At 38.9% G+C, this 18,644-nt stretch overlaps 2 protein-coding genes across 2 annotated transcripts; one reads left to right on the forward strand and one right to left on the reverse strand.

The window, feature by feature from the left end:
- Nucleotides 1-15: 15 nt before the first annotated feature.
- Nucleotides 16-656, reverse strand: LOC131684400 (peptidyl-prolyl cis-trans isomerase NIMA-interacting 4-like). The gene is made up of 2 exons (XM_058967244.1): nucleotides 422-656; nucleotides 16-360 (listed from the first exon to the last, which is right to left on the reverse strand). The coding sequence occupies exons 1-2, from the start codon at nucleotides 513-515 to the stop codon at nucleotides 47-49; spliced, it is 408 nt and encodes a 135-aa protein (XP_058823227.1). The 5' UTR covers nucleotides 516-656; the 3' UTR covers nucleotides 16-46.
- A 131-nt stretch (nucleotides 657-787) lies between these two features.
- LOC131684398 (protein HBS1-like) lies at nucleotides 788-18,442 on the forward strand. Its single transcript, XM_058967242.1, has 6 exons — nucleotides 788-1,027; nucleotides 1,083-1,309; nucleotides 1,382-1,619; nucleotides 16,650-17,200; nucleotides 17,259-17,664; nucleotides 17,727-18,442. Exons 1-6 carry the CDS (start codon nucleotides 988-990, stop codon nucleotides 18,356-18,358), a joined length of 2,094 nt encoding a protein of 697 aa, XP_058823225.1. The 5' UTR covers nucleotides 788-987; the 3' UTR covers nucleotides 18,359-18,442.
- The last annotated feature ends 202 nt before the right edge of the window (nucleotides 18,443-18,644 follow it).

Consider the following 18,644-nt stretch of genomic DNA (forward strand, 5'->3'; position numbering starts at 1 on the left):
GCTTACTCATTCAAGTTACAATAAAAACTAAAACATGTAAATTGTTTTATTTCTTGCCCTCGACCATAATTATGTGGTAGCCAAATTTGGTTTTAATTGGTGGATCGGTGTATTTTGGTGCATTTATCGTTGATATTGGTAGCGCAAACGCAGCATCTTGGAAAGGACCAACCATGGCCCCCCGAATTTGCCATCCAAGATCACCTCCTTGCCGAGCTTTATCTTCACTGTAATTTGTCGCCACTACATTGAAGCTCTGTCCTTCCTTCAGTTTTTCCAATGCTTCCAATATTTTGCCTTGTTTCTCACACAGAATGTGTCGCACCTTAACAGCACTGCCTCCCTTTTTTTCTTTCCCACCTGTAAGTATTGTATAGAAATTACGGAGACATAAAACATGTTCTATATTAACGATATTAACCTTCATCGCCGGCACCGGTTCCACCTTTCTTTCCACCACCACCTTTGGCAGGCGCAGCCTTGGCGCCACCTTTGGCATCTTTCTTTGGGGGCATTTCCACCAAATTGTTGGCTAAACAATGATAGCTTCAATTGCAATAACAAACGACTATTGCGAACTATGATAATATAATTCTAACAACAAAAATACCACCTGCGATTTTTCCTACGGTCTCGTATTTGTAAATTCTGTCGGAGTTCACTGAAGTCCTTCAGATTATTTCGACGTAGTAGATTCATTTAATTTCTGAAGGGCGACAAATTTGACAAACAAAATGCATCAGCTGCCGATGCATTCTTTCGGTTCTTTTGCGCTCTCGCGAGCATGACATTGTTTGACAGAATTTTGACGTGATATTGCTGCAAGGCAAAAGTTCTGTATTCCGTATTTTATTTAATTCTTTTGAATATTTTTTACAAATTGTGCCAATAAAAAGTGAAAGAGGTGCATTCCGATCGTGATCAAATGATTTACACATACTAAGGCTAACTTTTGTTTGAAAAGACCTAGCTGAAAATAGGCTCAAGATGTCTCGTCATCGAAATGTCCGTACTATGAATTACGATGGTAAATCATTCGCAGTCAGTTTTTGAAACAAATTTAAATTGTAATTTTATTTTAGAATACGATGACGATGACGACTACCAGTATAGCCACTCAGTGGAAGATGATTGCATATCTCCGTCGGATGCTAAGGTGTGGATTTATGATCGCGAAAAGGGACAACGAAACATGTCAGAGTTTTTAGCAAACCACAGGGATATTGCGGAAGAGGACGACGAACAATTGAAGGCAGAATGCGAACAATCAGAAAAAGAAATGCAAAAATTGCAGCGGAGAGATTCAGAGGTTTGGAGTGAACATAAATTACAATTACCTATATACAAATTGTTCCAAGTCGTTTACTTACCTTTTTTGTAGTGTTATCAAATACCTCAACTAGACGACGAAGATCGAGTACGATTAGTATCCTGCATGGAGGAAATAAGAAACATTATTGGCGAGAGCATCACCGACCGACAACTTGTTGAAGCTATCATGAAACACAATTACGATTTTAACAAGGCCCTAGATGATATTCTTAACAGTAGTAAAACTCCACCAACTTTTATTCCTAACTGTGAGGCAGGAAAAAGCACTATGGAATCCGTCGAAAAAGGTGACTATTGATAAAGTGTATTCATGCTACATTTGAGTCCATTGAGTCGCTTTGCGTATTTCGCGTTGTGATATATTATTCATATTTCACAACATCCAGTAAATCTGTAGCAGTGTTGCCAGATAGATTGGTTATTATCTATCAGATAAATATTTTAGTTTTGCCTTATTTTGTGAATCAACCCCCAGGAAAACGGTTGTTTTCAAATCGTTCTATGAAGAACCAACGTCCAACAAACCGTTTAACAGACGTCCATCGTTGGATCCGTGTTGGACGATTTTGAAACAATTTTTTCAGTGGAAAGTTTGGACCTGTAAATTTTAACACATCACTATCCGGCAACATTGTATTTAAAACAGCAGTTACTATCACCATATATAGTATATAAATACCGCGCTTCTTTAGTTCAGTCGCTAGTAGTTCGGTGAGTGCTGTTAGCATCTAACGAGTTGTGTTTTATTTCTTTTCATTGTTCAACCTACCTTGCTGCATTTGATGGGCGCCTTGCTTGGATTACTTACGGAAGGTAAGATTATCATTTTACTCAAATGTCGAAATTATACATCGATCAGGGATCAAGTTCTTATACGCAAAATAATTCCCGTTTTAAAGTACCCTCGGTTCGGTTTGGTGTCAGTATAGACCCGACTTCAGCAGGTTTAAAGACAGGGAAAAATCTGAATGATTTGTTGAAATCGCGCATGAAGAAAGAAACCGATTTGAATAGTGAGAGTGATTCCGACAAAAGTGATGATGGTTCCTCCGGGCGTTCGCTTCTGCCCAAACTGTCCGATCTGTCACTCAACAGTGATAGTGGTGTGGCTTCTTCATCCCCAGCGGAAAGCACGTTTCTAAATCTTACTGATTTAGCGCGTTTCCATCTACAAACTCAAAGTGGTAGTACACCTGTAGGAAGTCCCCTCCAAACACAAACTGGTGGTTTTAAAATTCCCAATTTATTCAATTCACCTGCCACTGGACCGCCGCCTGGTTTAAATATAGGTTTCAAGGAAAAATCACATACAATATTAAGTAAAAAAGATTGGGTCATCGACCTCAAATCAGCGTTGATAAAAGATAAATCGGAAATTACTCCTAATCGAAAATCGTCCAATAAAACGCATGATGACGAAGGCATCGAGACCTTTAACTATGGTTTCATCGATTGTGACATTCTGGAAACCAAACCGGTGATTGACGAGTACTGTACGATCGATTCCAGTGCGCTTTTGGGTTGCGAACTGCCAAACACAACTTTGATCTCTTCCGAGTTTGCCCGAGTTTTGTGCGTACGCTATCATAAACGGAGCACAATGCAAATCCGACACGGGTTTATTAGCAAACATGGCGTGGTGCCTTTCCGTTTTAACATTCCGTCCCCGGATGACGTAGTCTTGGAACATTTGAAAAAGTTTAAAAGATAACTGAATCGGTTTGTAGTACTAGTGGTTTGAAGCTCTATTGTTGGCACTGTCCATTTTCTGAATAATTTTTAGTTTACAACTGTTTTTAAGTCTTTCGAGTAGGTTTTGCACGCATTTTATTTTGGAACATTCTGTTTATTAATCAAGTTCAAACGATATTAGTTTATTATATTTTTGGTATTCTTGGTTTACAAATATTAACAAATATGGCTAATAAATCTTACATTGAACAATCGAGCACAACGTACGTGTTTTAAATACTATATTATTTATTGCATGATTATAAAAGATATGACATATTAGAATTGAGGGTTCCAGGTCCAACGTGTTTCTATCGTTGCAATATTTCGTGAGTTATATACAAAGGATATCTCTACGCCTCTAAGCTCATACGATTTTAAACAGATGTAAACAGATTATTATGCCAATTACAAGCTGTGCATTATCTCATTATCATCTACAAACAATGAGCAAATATTTTGCATCGGAAATAAAATATCCACGCGATATTAAAACGATATTGTATCAAGGCGTCTTCATGATATTCGGTCCATGGCTACTAGTCGCCAGCCTCACAGGGTGCTAAAACTCCTCAGGACCCATTCAAGCAAGGCCACATTGCTCGATGCGCTGCGGATTAGTTCAGAGAAACCATTTTACCGGGTTGCCATTCGTTATTATCACGATATACCCAGACCCCGTAATCACTCGATTTTTGCTATGCGAACGGTTGGTGGTTCTACAACCAACTTTCACCTCATCATAGATCGTTCGCTATACCTTTCGTTCGAAAGCACCAATGGCATGTTGTTTCTCCGCCAGCCTAATTCAGGTTTCGTGGCTGTAAAAAACAATTGGCCTAATGGACGTTTTGTAGATGGTAAGCTTTGTAGGGTAGCGCACTTTTTTAGATTTTTTTCGGAGCCCAAAGCAGGTCCGATCGTCTGCTAGGTTCGTGCATTATATGTTATAGCTGATCTCGATTGATTGTATCACATGCGGCTTTGAAACCCTCCGAACAGTTAATGAGTTGTATTCACGAAACTTCTGTGAATTTACCGAAACAAACGATGGTCTGTGATATGAACTTTTAAAAGAATACGCCGTGTTTGACGACGACCACCGAGGCAACGAAATCATCCGACCCAAGGAATAAGTTGGCGCAGTCATACTTAACGACGGCAGTACCACCTTCACGCGGCAACACCTCCGCTCACAACTGCCGAACCGTGGAGAAGAGTAAAGGAGAAAACTCAGACAAAACGGGTACTTCGTATCGGTCAACCCTGGGAAGGAAATCACCGTCCCGAGGAAATTGCAAACAGGACAAGACACCACTTGCAATCCTTATCCGCCGACGAAGCCCTGCCCACTGCCTTTGTCCAACTCAAAAGTCGACTACAAGTACCACCGACAACCTTCACGTCGACAGGGTGAGCTACCCAATGCTTCGACACCTCCCGGCAAAAGGGCTCTTTTAGACTTCCGGTTAATCAGCTTGCTGTCCCGCACCGCTAAACGTCTAGAAAGGATGGTCAACCGGCGACTGACTACGTGGCTGGAAGTCCACAAACTCCTCGACCCACGCCAATTGGTCATATCCGAAAACCTCCACGCCGGCATCGCAATCCTCGAAGTAACTAAACCCTACAACACAGTGTGACGAGAAAGCATACTCCAAGATCTCAAACGATGGGGCCGGAAGAGAATAATAATAATAATAGTTTTCATATAACGTGCACAAAGACTCCCGTTTCTTACCCAGAAAATACCGAAATTTCTTTTTGAGTTTCATGGCACGAAATGATCTGTTGGGAAAGTGTCGATGATCCGAAGGGTATACTGAATAGCAGCTAATTCTGCGATGTAAACTGAAGCAAGGATCATTCAGCTTATATGTAGCAGTGATATGATCATTGAAGATACCAGTGGACACATCGACACATCAGAGTCGACTTCTCGGAATTTATTATAAAATATATTGGGGATCGCTTGCCGGCGTATATGGTCCGGGATTCCACGAATCTTCCTTCATGGATGTGTCAAAAATACATTTGAATCAGAAGTATCTAAGCAACGGACACGATCGAGATTGTACGAGAAAGGATTGATGCTCTGTGCCAGTAGTCGAAGTACAAGGACATAAATCGGGTTTGGGAACTAAGCTCGACGAGCATCTCGAAGTTTTCAATCACCAACGGGTTCAAGATGTCGCATCGGATAAGCATTCGATATGAGAGTTGCCAAAAACGATTTTTCAGTGGGATAACGCCCGCCAGCACTTCTAGGTTCATCGTATGAGTCGAGTACATGCAACCCAAAGCAATGCGTAAGCAACGTTACCGGATTCGCTTCAAACAGAAGCACTCGTACTCCATCACCTACTATATCGTTGTTTGGTACAGCCTGATCAGGTCTCCCACTGGGCACCCCACCATGTTCCGGTTATTGTTCGGAGGAAACTGATCCTTTTTTGGCATTTTTGTTTCAGATACCTAATGTGGCAGCCCCATGTACCTTTAAAGTCGAACCAGACCTCTAGATATTTAAATTTGAAAACCTGATAAAACGTTACAACCATTAATAGAAGCTAAAGTTGCGCCGGCTCACACACAATTTTCTCCGTGAAGAACTCGGTACCCAGCTGAAGAGGCCAATCAGACTAATTGTCCAAAGTATTTTGCAATGGTCCTTGCAAATCGCCAGCATTGGGCCCTGTAACTGAGACAACCCCGTTGTCTGCATGAATTGACAAGACAGTCTTCAATGTCATTCACAAAAAAAATTTAGAATAGAAGACTTAGATTTGAGCCCTGGGCAAGACCCATGTAGCTAAATCGCAATGTTGTGAAATCTCCATGCGAAAAGTGCATGTGCTTTTCAGATAACAGGTTTAGCAAAAATTATTTAAAATTTGTGCTGGTGCAGCTTCATTGACAGAATGTTGATAGAAACTGAATCAAAAGCTTCCTTAATATCCAAGAAGACTGATGCAAGCTGTAATTTGCTAGCATAGTCCATTTAGATTTCTGTAGAAAGTAACGCATGGTAATCGTTGATCCCTTTGCCGTTGCGGACACCAGATTATGTATCCGACAGTAAGCCATTTGCTTCGACTCCATTGTCGAGGCGAAGCAAGACCATTTTCTCGAACAACTTCCTAATACAGGACAGCATTGCAATCGGTCGATACGAGTTGTGGTCGTTTTCCTGGTTTTTGGATGGTGATGACCTTCACTTGCCTCGAGTCATGAGGGACAATGTTACCCTCAAGAAAACTTGTTAAATAAATTCAACAAGCGCCTCTTTGCAGTGTCAGGCAGATTCATCAGCAAGTTGAATTTGATTCTATCTAACCCTGGGGCGTTATTGTTGCATGATAAGAGAGCAATTGAGAATTCCACCATCGAAAACGGTGTTTCGTTCGCGGTATCGTGTGGAGATGCATGGCGGTACGTTTTCTCTACCGGAACAGAGTCCAGACAGAGGTCGGCGAATATCCACCGATTTGAATATCCATTGTTCTAGTTGGTACTGTTCGGGTTACGCATTAGGGTGGGACAAAAATTAGATTCCAGCTCCGAGCAACTTTTTAGGTACCATTTGGGTCCTAGAACAACTGTGCAAATTCTTAGCTCGATCGGTGAAACTATATTTTCGCGCCCACTGTTTAAAGTTTTTATGGGATTTTGTATGGGAAAATTAACTTTTACAAAATAATTCCTCCAGGAGTCGCCTATTACTTCCTAAAAATAAATCGTTAAATGACTTTTAAAGGAAATTTAACAAAGAAACAAAGTCTCGAAAACCACAAAACGATCTGACGCTTGAGAAAAAAGTTATTAAGCAGAAACTGATTGATGCTCTGACGATTGATAAAATATTCATTTTTTCTAGCACCACTGCTGTTGGTTGTCCAATTATACGCAATTTTCTTTTAATCCACCCTTAGTGTGTCTAAATCGTTTATCTACACTATTTAGCCACTTCGCAAGGTTTTGAGGGATAAATTGAGGCTTCTTTTGTACATAAGAAGAGAAAGTTTAAACTTTTTGTATATAATTAGACTGTCAGAAGCAGTGATGCTATGAAAAGTGAAATTTTCATCAATCTTCAAAACATCAATCGGTTTTTGTTTAATAACTTTTTCCACAAGCATCAAATCGTTTTACAGTCTTCTAGACTTTGTTTCCTGGATAAATTTCCTATAAAAATCAGACATCTATTTATTTTTAAGAGGTAAGGGGCAACTCTTGGAAGAATTAATTTGCAGAAGACAATTTCCCCATACGAAATCCCATGTAAACTTTAAACTGCGGGCGCAAAAATATAGTTTCACCGATCGAGCTGAAAATTTATAGAGTTCTTCTGGGAGCTAAATGGGACTCAAAAAGTTACTCGGAGCCAAATTTTATTTTTTTCATATAACCATGTCCCACTCTATTACGCATACGTCGAGCCGTACTCCAAAGAGTGCTCATCGCTGTTTATTAGGGCATTGCAAAAAAAATTTTTTTTTGAATTCTCAAAGGCCCCCCCTCTCATATTGTGACAAATGTCAAAGTAAGCTCAGATGCCAAATTTCACATCATTTGGACAATTTTAGACCCCCGCCCACCTCGCTTGAATTTTTTTGAAATTGGTGCTATGGGAAAATATGGAGGAACAATACATTAAATGCAATAACTTTTGAAGTAGCAATCAGAAAATTAAAATTTATACCTCTTTTGGAAGGAAATAATCTTAGTATTTGAATGGAGATATATTTGTTTCCAGAAAAATACGGAAAAGTGGGGTACTGGGTCATTTCGGCCCCAAAATCCCCTATTTTTAATGATTTTTCTGCTCCGTGATGCAAATCATACATATTTTGTAGTTTTTCTAATGTGAAAAAATCTCAGAAATCGAACGGAATCCTTTTGACCTTAGTCCGAATACGAGAAGTTGGGGTGATAGGGCTTTTTGTCAGTCATATTAAATTTTATCATTTTCTCATGCATATATCTCTATTATTCTTCAATCAATTTTCATAAAATGTATCTTATTAAACGTGTAAAATTCTGAGGAATAAAACAAAAATAGATTCATTACCGGTAAAATTCAGAAACATCAAACTTTTTGATATTTACTCTACAAATCTCATTTTTTTCATTATTTGTCCTAATACCTCAACTTCCCCTATTTTTCCAGGAGTGAAACTTTTCTCGTGTGATCCCTAAGCATATTTTACACTAAAAGTAGTAAATTAAATAAGAATTTTGTTGTTAAATGGAGTTAATATGTGCGATTTTATGATAAAAATGTGAAATCGACACTATATGTCAGATAATTTGATGTTCCTGAATTTTACCGGTAATGAATCTATTTTTGTTATAATCCTAAGGATTTTCCACGTTCAACAAGGTATAGTTTATGAAAATTGAGTGAAGAATAATAGAGATATATTCACGAGAAAATGATGAAGTTTAATATGAATGACAAAAGGCCATTTAACCCCAACTTCTCGTATTCGGACTAAGGTCAAAAGGGTTCCGTTCGATTTCTGAGATTTTTTCACATTAGAAAAACTACAAAATATGTATGACATGCATCACGGAGCAGAAAAATCATTAAAAATAGGGGATTTTGGGGCCAAAATGACCCAGTACCCCACTTTCCCGTATTTTTCTAGAAACAAATATATCTCCATTCAAATACTAAGATTATTTCCTTCCAAAAGAGGCATAAATTTTAATTTTCTGAATGCTACTTCAAAAGTTATTGCATTTAATGTATTTTTCCTCCATATTTTCCCATAGTACCAATTTCAAAAAATTTCAAGCGAGGTGGGCGGGGGTCTAAAATTGTCCAAATGATGTGAAATTTGGCATCTGAGCTTATTTTGACATTTGTCACAATATGACAGGGGGGCCTTCGAGAACTCAAAAAAAATTTTTTTTTGCAATGCCCTACTGTTTATCTCGATAACCCATCGACGAACCGGCGCCAATGACGCGTTTCTAACGCGCGTACTGTCGATAGCTAGCAGGTAACCCGTCGACCAGAAGGCCTTATACGCAGTGTACTTTTCCGCGCACAACGGGGTGGGAAACCGTCCGGTGGTTTAGTTTTGAGTTTGATTCGCGTTGTCTAGAATCAAGCCAGCCAAAAACTTGTACTCTTCCTCCGGAGAAAGTCCTTGAGTGGATTCGGTTTAATCGGATATCGCGGTCGAGTAACTCTTCCAATAAATGTTCCATGCGAGGTCATACGAGACATTGATGGTCATGTTGAAATCGTTGCAAAAAACTTGGATTAATGTTGATTTATTATCATCATAAAGACGGCCCCATGCCGTGCCGCGCGAGTTAAAGTCCCTAGAACTAGCCGCAGTGCAGGAATGTAGATGGAAGCAATGCAAAGTTCTTTGCCTTCGATTAGAACTTGACAAGCGACAATTTCAATGCCTTGTGTCGGAGGGAGGTTCGTTCAGTTGAAAGAATAGCACTTTTTAATCCCCAAAAGTACTCCTCCATATGGGTTTTCTCGATCAAGACGAAATATATTAAAGTAGATATGAATATCGGAAATTAACCAAGTTTCACATAATGCGAAAGCATCACATGTTTAACTGTTAAGTCAAAATTTTAAAGATTCGATTTGTAGGACAGTGATCGAATCAGTGACCTCGTTTGAATATCGAATCGAAGGATACGATCGCTGCAAGGGCAATCCAACAGTCAGCTGCTTCAAAAATGTTTGCGCTATTGCGAGAAAACGTATCAGACTGAATTTTTCGCAAAATCACCGATTTTCATGAGATATATTTTATTGTATAGGGATTATGGTAAATAGCTTTTGGTGTAAATATTTCGTTAAAACTCCTTTTTTCCTTTGAGATATTAACCCTTAAACTTTATTGCATGATGAAATTGTAAAATTTATATCTCAAAACCTACTGAAGATAATTGAATGAATTTTTGTACACTTATGGAATGATATTTACACTATCTCATAAAAATAATTTTACAATATAATTATGTGAATAACGGTACTTTGCATCTACTTAAAAATTTCAATTGTATTTGTTCTTGTGTTCTTCACGCTAAAAAATTTCAAAAGGTATGTCAAATTACGCGTCAATCTCTCACCTTCAATAATCTGTATTGATAATTTTTCATTTTTGTTTCTATCGAGAGTTATGGATGATTTTGTAACGATGCGTACCTTCAACGCACGGCTCACTTTGATGCAGCCCGCGAGAACTTACATATTGGCAACGCCGCATGTCCCAACGTCCTACTGCGCATCGCGTAGGAAACGTGCATCGCATGACTAAATGAAATCACATCTCTAGATTGGTGCAAAAGAACAAACTTTTATATACGGATTATCAAAGGTTAATGTTTTCTGGATATTTTGAGATACTTTTAGATTTTTTTTGACCGAAGTGCATAGCAAAAACAATTTTGTTTAATGAATACTTTTTTATTATAATTTAACGTTACTAGGAATTAAACTGTATCGCATTCCATTTTCCTGTATAATGTTGTAGACTAGTAATGAATTTGGACGAAACATCGACTAATAACTTTTTCGTTTTTAACCTGGTATACACCGGTATAGTGAAAAAAAGAGATAGACTGAAGTTTGAATGAGTATAGCCCCGACAATACTGGTGTACACTGTCAAAAACGAAAATGCCATAACAAAAGTGTCTTCGAAGATGGCAATAACATAAGCGTATTATATAAGTTATGTTTCGGTTCTTTGCGATACAGTTTAATTCCTAGTAACGTTAAATTATAATAAAAAAGTATTCATTAAACAACATTGTATTTGCTGTGCACTTCGGTCAAAAAAAATCTAAAAGTATCTCAAAATATCCAGAAAACATTAACCTTTGATAATCCGTATATAAAAGTTTGTTCTTTTGGACCAATCTAGAGATGTGGTTTCATTTAGTCATGCGATGCTCGTTTCCTACGCGATGCGCAGTAGGACGTTGGGACATGCAGCGTTGCCAATGTGTAAGTTCCACCGGGTTGCATCAAAGTGGGTCGTGCGTTGAAGGTACGCACCATTACAAAATCATTCATAACTCTCGATAGAAACAAAAATGAAAAATTATCAATACAGATTATTGAAGGTGAGAGATTGACGCGTAATTTGACATACCTTTTGAAATTTTTTAGCGTGAAGAACACAAGAAAAAATACAATTGAAATTTTTAAGTAGATGCAAAGTACCGTTATTCACATAATTATATTGTAAAATTATTTTTATGAGATAGTGTAAATATCATTCCATAAGTGTACAAAAATTCATTCAATTATCTTCAGTAGGTTTTGAGATATAAATTTTACAATTTCATCATGCAATAAAGTTTAAGGATTAATATCTCAAAGGAAAAAAGGAGTTTTAACGAAATATTTATACCAAAAGCTATTTACCATAATCCCTATACAATAAAATATATCTCATGAAAATCGGTGATTTTGCGAAAAATTCGAGGATCACTTGACATGGCTTTACTCACTGCTTTTAAGGATCGGTGACTTAAAAAGCTGTGAAAAATGTCACAAAAATTTCATTACTCCAGTACTGAACTGAGTATCTGTTTGTAAAAAAGGGCCACTTGGGTTTTTTTGGTGTCCGTGGAAGTAATGGATACTACTTATTAGAAGTAAAATTTCCAAGTTCTTGAGCAACTTGCTCAAGAACTTGGAAATTTTACGGCTTTAGGGCATCACTTCCGTTTGATTTATTAAATGTAGTTGGCACTTTTTAGGGGAGGACACCTTGGCACTCTTACGAGGCAGTATAGGGTAGGCTAGATTTCTTCTCTTCCTGGATTCTCCCGTATTAACAAAAGATAGTCCTTTTTGTGGATCGTCAGATTCTTGCTCGGCACTAGACAAATGAGCAAAGGAATTTTCGGAAGGGACAGATGGCGAAGCATTCTTTAGCATTTATACATAAGAGTGCTTCGAGCGATCCTTAAAGGAGCGCTTGATTTTATCCCCGCGCTGCTTGTACGCAGGGCAAGATTTAATACCATGCGGAGGACCCCACAGTAAATACTCTTTTCAGTTTCTCTACCGCAAGCGTCATCCTCATGTTCTCCCTCGCATTTGCCGAACCGTTTCTTATTGCTTATTGTGGCCCAGCTTGCAATTGGTGCAGTTCATTACCCGCGGTACAAACAGGCGAACAGGTAGACGAACATTATGCAGGAGGAGATAGTTGGGAAGAGAAGACACGGAGAAAGTCATCCGAAGCGAATCCGGTAAAGAATAAGTTGTTTTATTACCCGCAGTTTTTGCATTCTAGAATCTTCACATGTTGAAGTTAGGGATTCTTAAAGCAACCAATCCCGTACTTCAACAGGACTTCGCACTTCATACCCGGTTCGGCGGCGACCCCATCGATCTCCACTGCCCTACAAGGTACATATACCCTAAATTGCTTCGTATAAAGCTCGCAACAAGCAATTTGGTTTGCCTGGTCGAAGTCATTCACTATAATGCGTATCTTATTAGCACGGCACAGGAAAACGATTCCCTTCGATCGAGAGTTCAGAAACCAATGTCGCATGCCTGCTTTGAGTTAAATAAAACGACCCTAACATTGTCGGACCTTTGATATTTCGCTCGCAGTCGAGAGTTGTTCTGTCAAATCTTTAGAAATCTGCAGAAGATTCAGTCATTTAGTCTTGGGCCGAAAGAAGATCACAAAGGGACCAGCTGATAGTTCGGGATATTGATTGGTGCGGAGAGGGGACGAGGGGGAGTAGATATCGACGAACCTGATTTGACCTCCATTTGACCATCCGAAGATAGAATCATCGAAACCGTCAGCGCTCGCGCATACGAGTAAAAACAGTTGCGGTGTTATAGAATAATATGGAATCACTTTGCTTAAAAACGGTATGCCAACGACGCACTGATCTTGCCAGTACTATCTCATGCACTCGGAAATTGTTGTTGTTGTTGATGTTTATTAACGACATCTTACATCGAAGAGGTGCACTCTGAAATAATTGTTTTCAATTTTTTGAGAAAAAGTTTTACGTTCAAGGGTAAAAAGTTATTAACAGTTTAAATGGTTTTGGACATTTTCAATGCACATGAGGGTCCACCGATGTGTCAAAATGGATTTTTTTCGATTATAGAGGTTTTTATATCCTTCAGGCCATTCGCCTCTTCGGGTTAGAAAAATCTCTTATGAAATTTTTTTAACCCTATGTGCGGGGTCGGGACTCGAACCCAGGTGCGCTGCGCACAAGGCAATCGATTCACCAACTACGCTGCGCCCACCCTCCGGTTTTTTAACTTTAAGGGAATAAGTTTTATGTTGAAGGATGAACATCCGCCAATGTGTTTAAATGGAAAATTTTTCAACTTTTGGAAAGTTTTATAATGAAGGGCAAGTTGAACTTCGATGGTTTTGGGTATTTTCAATGCACAGGGGGGCTTTGTCGCCGATATGCAAACATGGAAAATTTCCAACTTTTCGGGAAATTTTTCAACATTTCGGGAAATTGTCTTTTATTAAAGGCAAGTGGTTGCCCCTGAAAAATCAATAGTTTTGGACATTTTCAGTGCACAAGGGGACTGTCAATATTTGACACATTGACAAATTTTCCAACTTTTCTGGTAAGAGTTTAGGGAAAGTTGTTGGCAGTTCAAAATTAACAGTTTTGGACATTCTCAATGCACAGGGGGGCGCCAATGCCTCCAAATAAAACAAATCTGTTGTTTATATCGAAGGGAAAGTTGTTGGCAGTGGAAATTCAATAGTTTTGGCTAATTTTAATGCATAGGGGCCTCCGCAGGTCGAAATGGAAAGTTTTTCAACTTTATGGGAATAAGTAATATTAAAGAGCATTTTCAGTTGAAAATCAATAGGTTTGGACATTTTAATGTACACATGGGCCGATCTGCCAAAATGGAAAATTTTCCTAGTTTATGGGAATTTATGAATGGTGTATTAGAGTACTCATTTTACACTTCATATCAGTAACGAAAAAACTGAGTGATGTATTGGCGATTTGCGGCAAAGCCAAAATTAGTCATGCGACACCTATGATTCAGCTCATGAACTGGCAAAGTGATACAGTTTGCTTTTTTTCACCCGTAAGTGAGTCGTAGCTTACAACAAAATCTTCATTATCTTCTCGGAAAAAGCTTACCACTGCCAAAATATGAATGAAACGAGCAAGAAATTTAGTTTTATTTGCAATTATTCTGAAATTACAGCCATTTGCAACTATTTCACTCATATATTTCTTCGAAATGTAATCGAGGTATTATTGTGGTTATAAAAAATCGTTCCATAAATAAAGTTCCAACTCGAAACCGAGACCCAATCAATACCAATGTCAAACTCCTTCATATTTTGAACTACGTAGGAGATTCAGTGAAGACTATCGGAGAGAAGGATCGGCTGTGCATGATACAAAGCTGACACTTTCCTATTAGCCGGATATATTCTTTCCTCGCCTGATCTGGAGAGTTTCATGAATTTACACCATCTCATGAAGGTTTAGCTTAACTTATGACGAACGGGAAATGCTGTTGCGGCGGCTACGGTGCTCAACAAATTACATTTCAAAACAGCGCGCATATAGCTCTGCGAATAATGTTAGAAACCACTATGTTTTACACTCTTTTCGCAAGATGTTTACTCATCATCTTATAAAATGATGGTTTTCCTTCATTTTCATAAACAATTATCAACAAATTGATCGGTAATTTGGTGTTTAAAAGTCATTTTTTACCAATGTTTACATAAAATATATGCACTATGACAGAACACAATAAAATCAGCAACACTCCTTCCAGCGCTATCTGCGAGCGGTTTCAACGTAGAATCGCCAATTGCTACAGCTTCCCGAAATTGTAAAACCAATGCACTTATTTACAGTGCATGGTAATCGAAACTCACTGGCGCTATGCAAGAGCAGTACAGATTATAGCGCCGGAGAGATAGGAGAGTGGTTTGTAATTTTCTAGATTGTACTGGTTTATTCGAAAAGGTGCACCAGTTGGACGGACAAACATCTACAAATTGGTTGAAGGGAAACGTTTTCAGCGCATTAATCATACTAAACATTTCATAAATGTGAGCACGAAAGCTATTGTACATACCCACTAGTTACACCTCAGAAAACATTCGTTTATTCCATTGCCATTTTGGGGTCAATATTATTCTAAGGTATCATTTGATTCAATTTTGTTTAGCTGGTTTGCTATCTAGTTTTTCAACAAATTAATATCCATTGTATTGGTTGAACAGGCTGCTAAAACATCACCGACTGATTGCTTTCGCGACGAGAGTATGAAATAATTTTGAGCGGCCCAAAATAAGTATTAACTGTACTTAACCCTTTACTTTGTATGACAAACAGACTAACAATTTCACACGCGCGTTCCTTATTATTGTTCTAGTAGCAAACAGGTTTGTCACAAATGGTTAAGAAAAAAATACAAGAATTAATTTACTAGTTTAGCACACGAAATTAGAAAGTCCAAAAGATGCAGAAAATGAAGAAGAGTCCTGTTTTTGTCGCTTTTTATTAACGATATTGGAGCACGAAACTAGTGCATAAATTATTGGCCTCTCTCCGGATGCCACACGGCCTCTAGACTGAGCTTGTCCAGAGCAAGTTATTATTGATATTACCCAGCTCCCCTTTTCAATTATTCTGTCAAGTATTGTACACAGAAATTTTCTCTCAAACATATCGAGTATCAATGATTTGTATAGAGAAAGTGTTGTGTGCTACGGAATTTTAGCTCACTACGTAAATCACCATGGTCAGTCTGCTTCGCTCTCCATCAGCTACCATGTGTCCTTTTACTTGTCAGAGTTTATAGTCAGTTCAATTCTCGCAGCTTCCCTTTTAAAAAACACAAATGCCTCTTCCTCTGATCTGCGATCAACGTCAAAGATGTCGATGTCGTCCACAAATCCGTTGCTTCCAAACTTTAATGATGACCAATTTGCTTTGTCGGTCAGTGTTTCGACAATAGGAATGCTGGATCCCCTGTATGAGCGTTCAGGCACTTTGCCTCAACTTCAGCACCCAAAATTAAGACATCGCGAGTTTCATTTTAGTGGTAAGTTATATGTTCGTTTGGCATAAGGTTTCTCGGCACAATAATCATTTTATTATAATGGTCATTTGGGATAATGGTCCTTTGGCATAATAGTCATTTGGCATATTTTTCACCGAAGCGGCGGCCCCTTGCAAGCAAATCTGTGATTCATTCAATTAGTCGGTTTACCCCAATGTAGGGACTATCGCTAGTTTTAATTATTTTCGGTTACAAAAAAACGAAATGATAATAACATTCTATAAATAACATAAAAATTATTCTGGTTCTACGACCTCTTTTGGTGAAATTTTATGCGGATTGTTAGTTCGATCAGGTGTATTTACCCCTCGACGCAGCAAGTACATCGCGGAAATATCGCAACGAAAACATTCCCCTTTGCATATATTTGAACTTCAAAAATTGGGATTGATAACATCGATTGTACTTTAAAATAATGACCCTGTTGAGATGATAGCGAATAATGCTTACCTTTCACTGCCTCCTAAGTAACACCTATTTTTTAGGGGTTGGTGATCGGTTATTCGAGAAATCAGACAAGCTGCTAGCCCAAAATCCTGCACTACTAACAACCACAGTTCCAGTCGTTGAAGCAAGTAAACCAACCATTCTCGTAACACCATCCGCGAAAAAAGTGGGCGTTACTCTGGGGTTCGAAATAAACAGCCCACGGGTACAGTCTCCGTCTGTATCCGGACGCAACACACCGGAGATCAGCGAAGAGGGCAAACAACAGCAGACACAGAAACCTATTCCCAGGGAATTACAACGGAATGCTCAGGAACTATTCAATAAGGAACGAGGGGCGGATAAACAGCACATACATATGGTTGTCATTGGCCATGTCGATGCCGGTAAAAGTACATTAATGGGACACTTACTGTGCGACACTGGCTATATTTCCCAGCGGATAATGCACAAAAATGAACAAGAAAGTAAAAAGATGGGCAAGCAGAGTTTTATGTATGCATGGGTGCTAGATGAAACAGGTGAAGAACGAGAACGAGGTATAACTATGGATGTGGGAAGCTCAAAGTTCGAAACTGCCAGTAAACAGGTTTGTTTAATGAAGATTATTTTAACTTGCACCAAACAATTTTCTTTTTGCTCATCAGATAACTCTTTTGGATGCACCTGGTCACAAGGACTTCATACCGAACATGATCTCAGGAGCGAATCAAGCAGACGTCGCTCTACTTGTTGTAGATGCCACCAGAGGAGAATTTGAAACTGGCTTTGAGCAAGGCGGCCAAACTCGTGAGCATGCTTTGCTAGTGCGTTCATTAGGAGTTAACCAATTAGGAGTCGTAATCAACAAACTGGACACCGTGAATTGGTCGAAGGATCGTTTCGATGAGATCGTTGGCAAACTGAAAATTTTCCTCAAGCAAGCCGGATTCAAAGACACCGATGTGATGTACGTCCCTTGTTCTGGTCTGACTGGACAAAATTTAGTGAAAGACCCAACTGATCCAGAGTTACTGAAATGGTATAAAGGATCGACTCTGCTTAAAGTAATTGGTAATTTTCATCGGATCATTCTGTTTACGTTAAGGCTTATTTTCTGGTGCTCTTATTTTTAGATACATTCAAAACTCCTGAACGCTTGATTGACAAACCCTTCCGTATGTCAATTTCGGATATCTTCAAAGGTACTGGTTCCGGATTTTGTATCTCTGGTCGTATCGTATCCGGTGTGATTTGTGTCAATGATAAAGTGTTGGTTTGTCCCAGCAAGGAGCAAGCGGTTGTGAAAAATATCGCAATCGATGAGGTGCAATACACAACCTGTTTCGCTGGCGATCAGGTTTCGATCACACTGGCAAACGTTGACATGGCTAACATCGCCGTTGGGTTTTTACTCGGTGACATTTACAATCCGATTCCGCTGGCAACCCGAATCCGTGCTCGTATTGTGGTGTTTAATATCAAAGTTCCGATTACAATGGGCTATCCAGTGCTTCTGCATCACCAGTCGCTCATCGAACCGGCGATAATTTATAAACTGAAGGCACAGCTGCACAAGGGTACGGGCGAGATAGTGAAGAAAAATCCTCGCTGCTTGGGAAATAATTCGTGTGCTCTTGTTGACATTGAATTCCAACGACCTATTGGTATGGAACGATACGCAGACTGCAAGGAGTTAGGCAGAATTATGCTAAGGGTGAGTGGAGTAACGATCGCTGCTGGGCTTGTTACTGACATTGTGAAATGAGGTAGGTTCATAAGGGTGGTTTTTACAGTCAAAGATTTGCAATAAAATGAAAATGACAAATACAACCGTTAAGTCCAACTGTAACTTGCATTCAGGTATCTAATGTTACAGTGATATGACAGTGATAGAGGAACTGAAAGAATATTCCTTGTTTTGGATTGGCAGCATTCTTCTGAATATTTAAAATTTTAAAAGGTATGTAGGTACCTAATCAGTTTTTTCGAGAGCCGTTGTCATATCTACCACAGCGCGCTACGTAGAAATCATAAGTTTAAATATCGATTTG

This window comes from Topomyia yanbarensis, chromosome 2, assembly GCF_030247195.1.
Source record: "Topomyia yanbarensis strain Yona2022 chromosome 2, ASM3024719v1, whole genome shotgun sequence".
Taxonomy (NCBI): domain Eukaryota; kingdom Metazoa; phylum Arthropoda; class Insecta; order Diptera; family Culicidae; genus Topomyia; species Topomyia yanbarensis.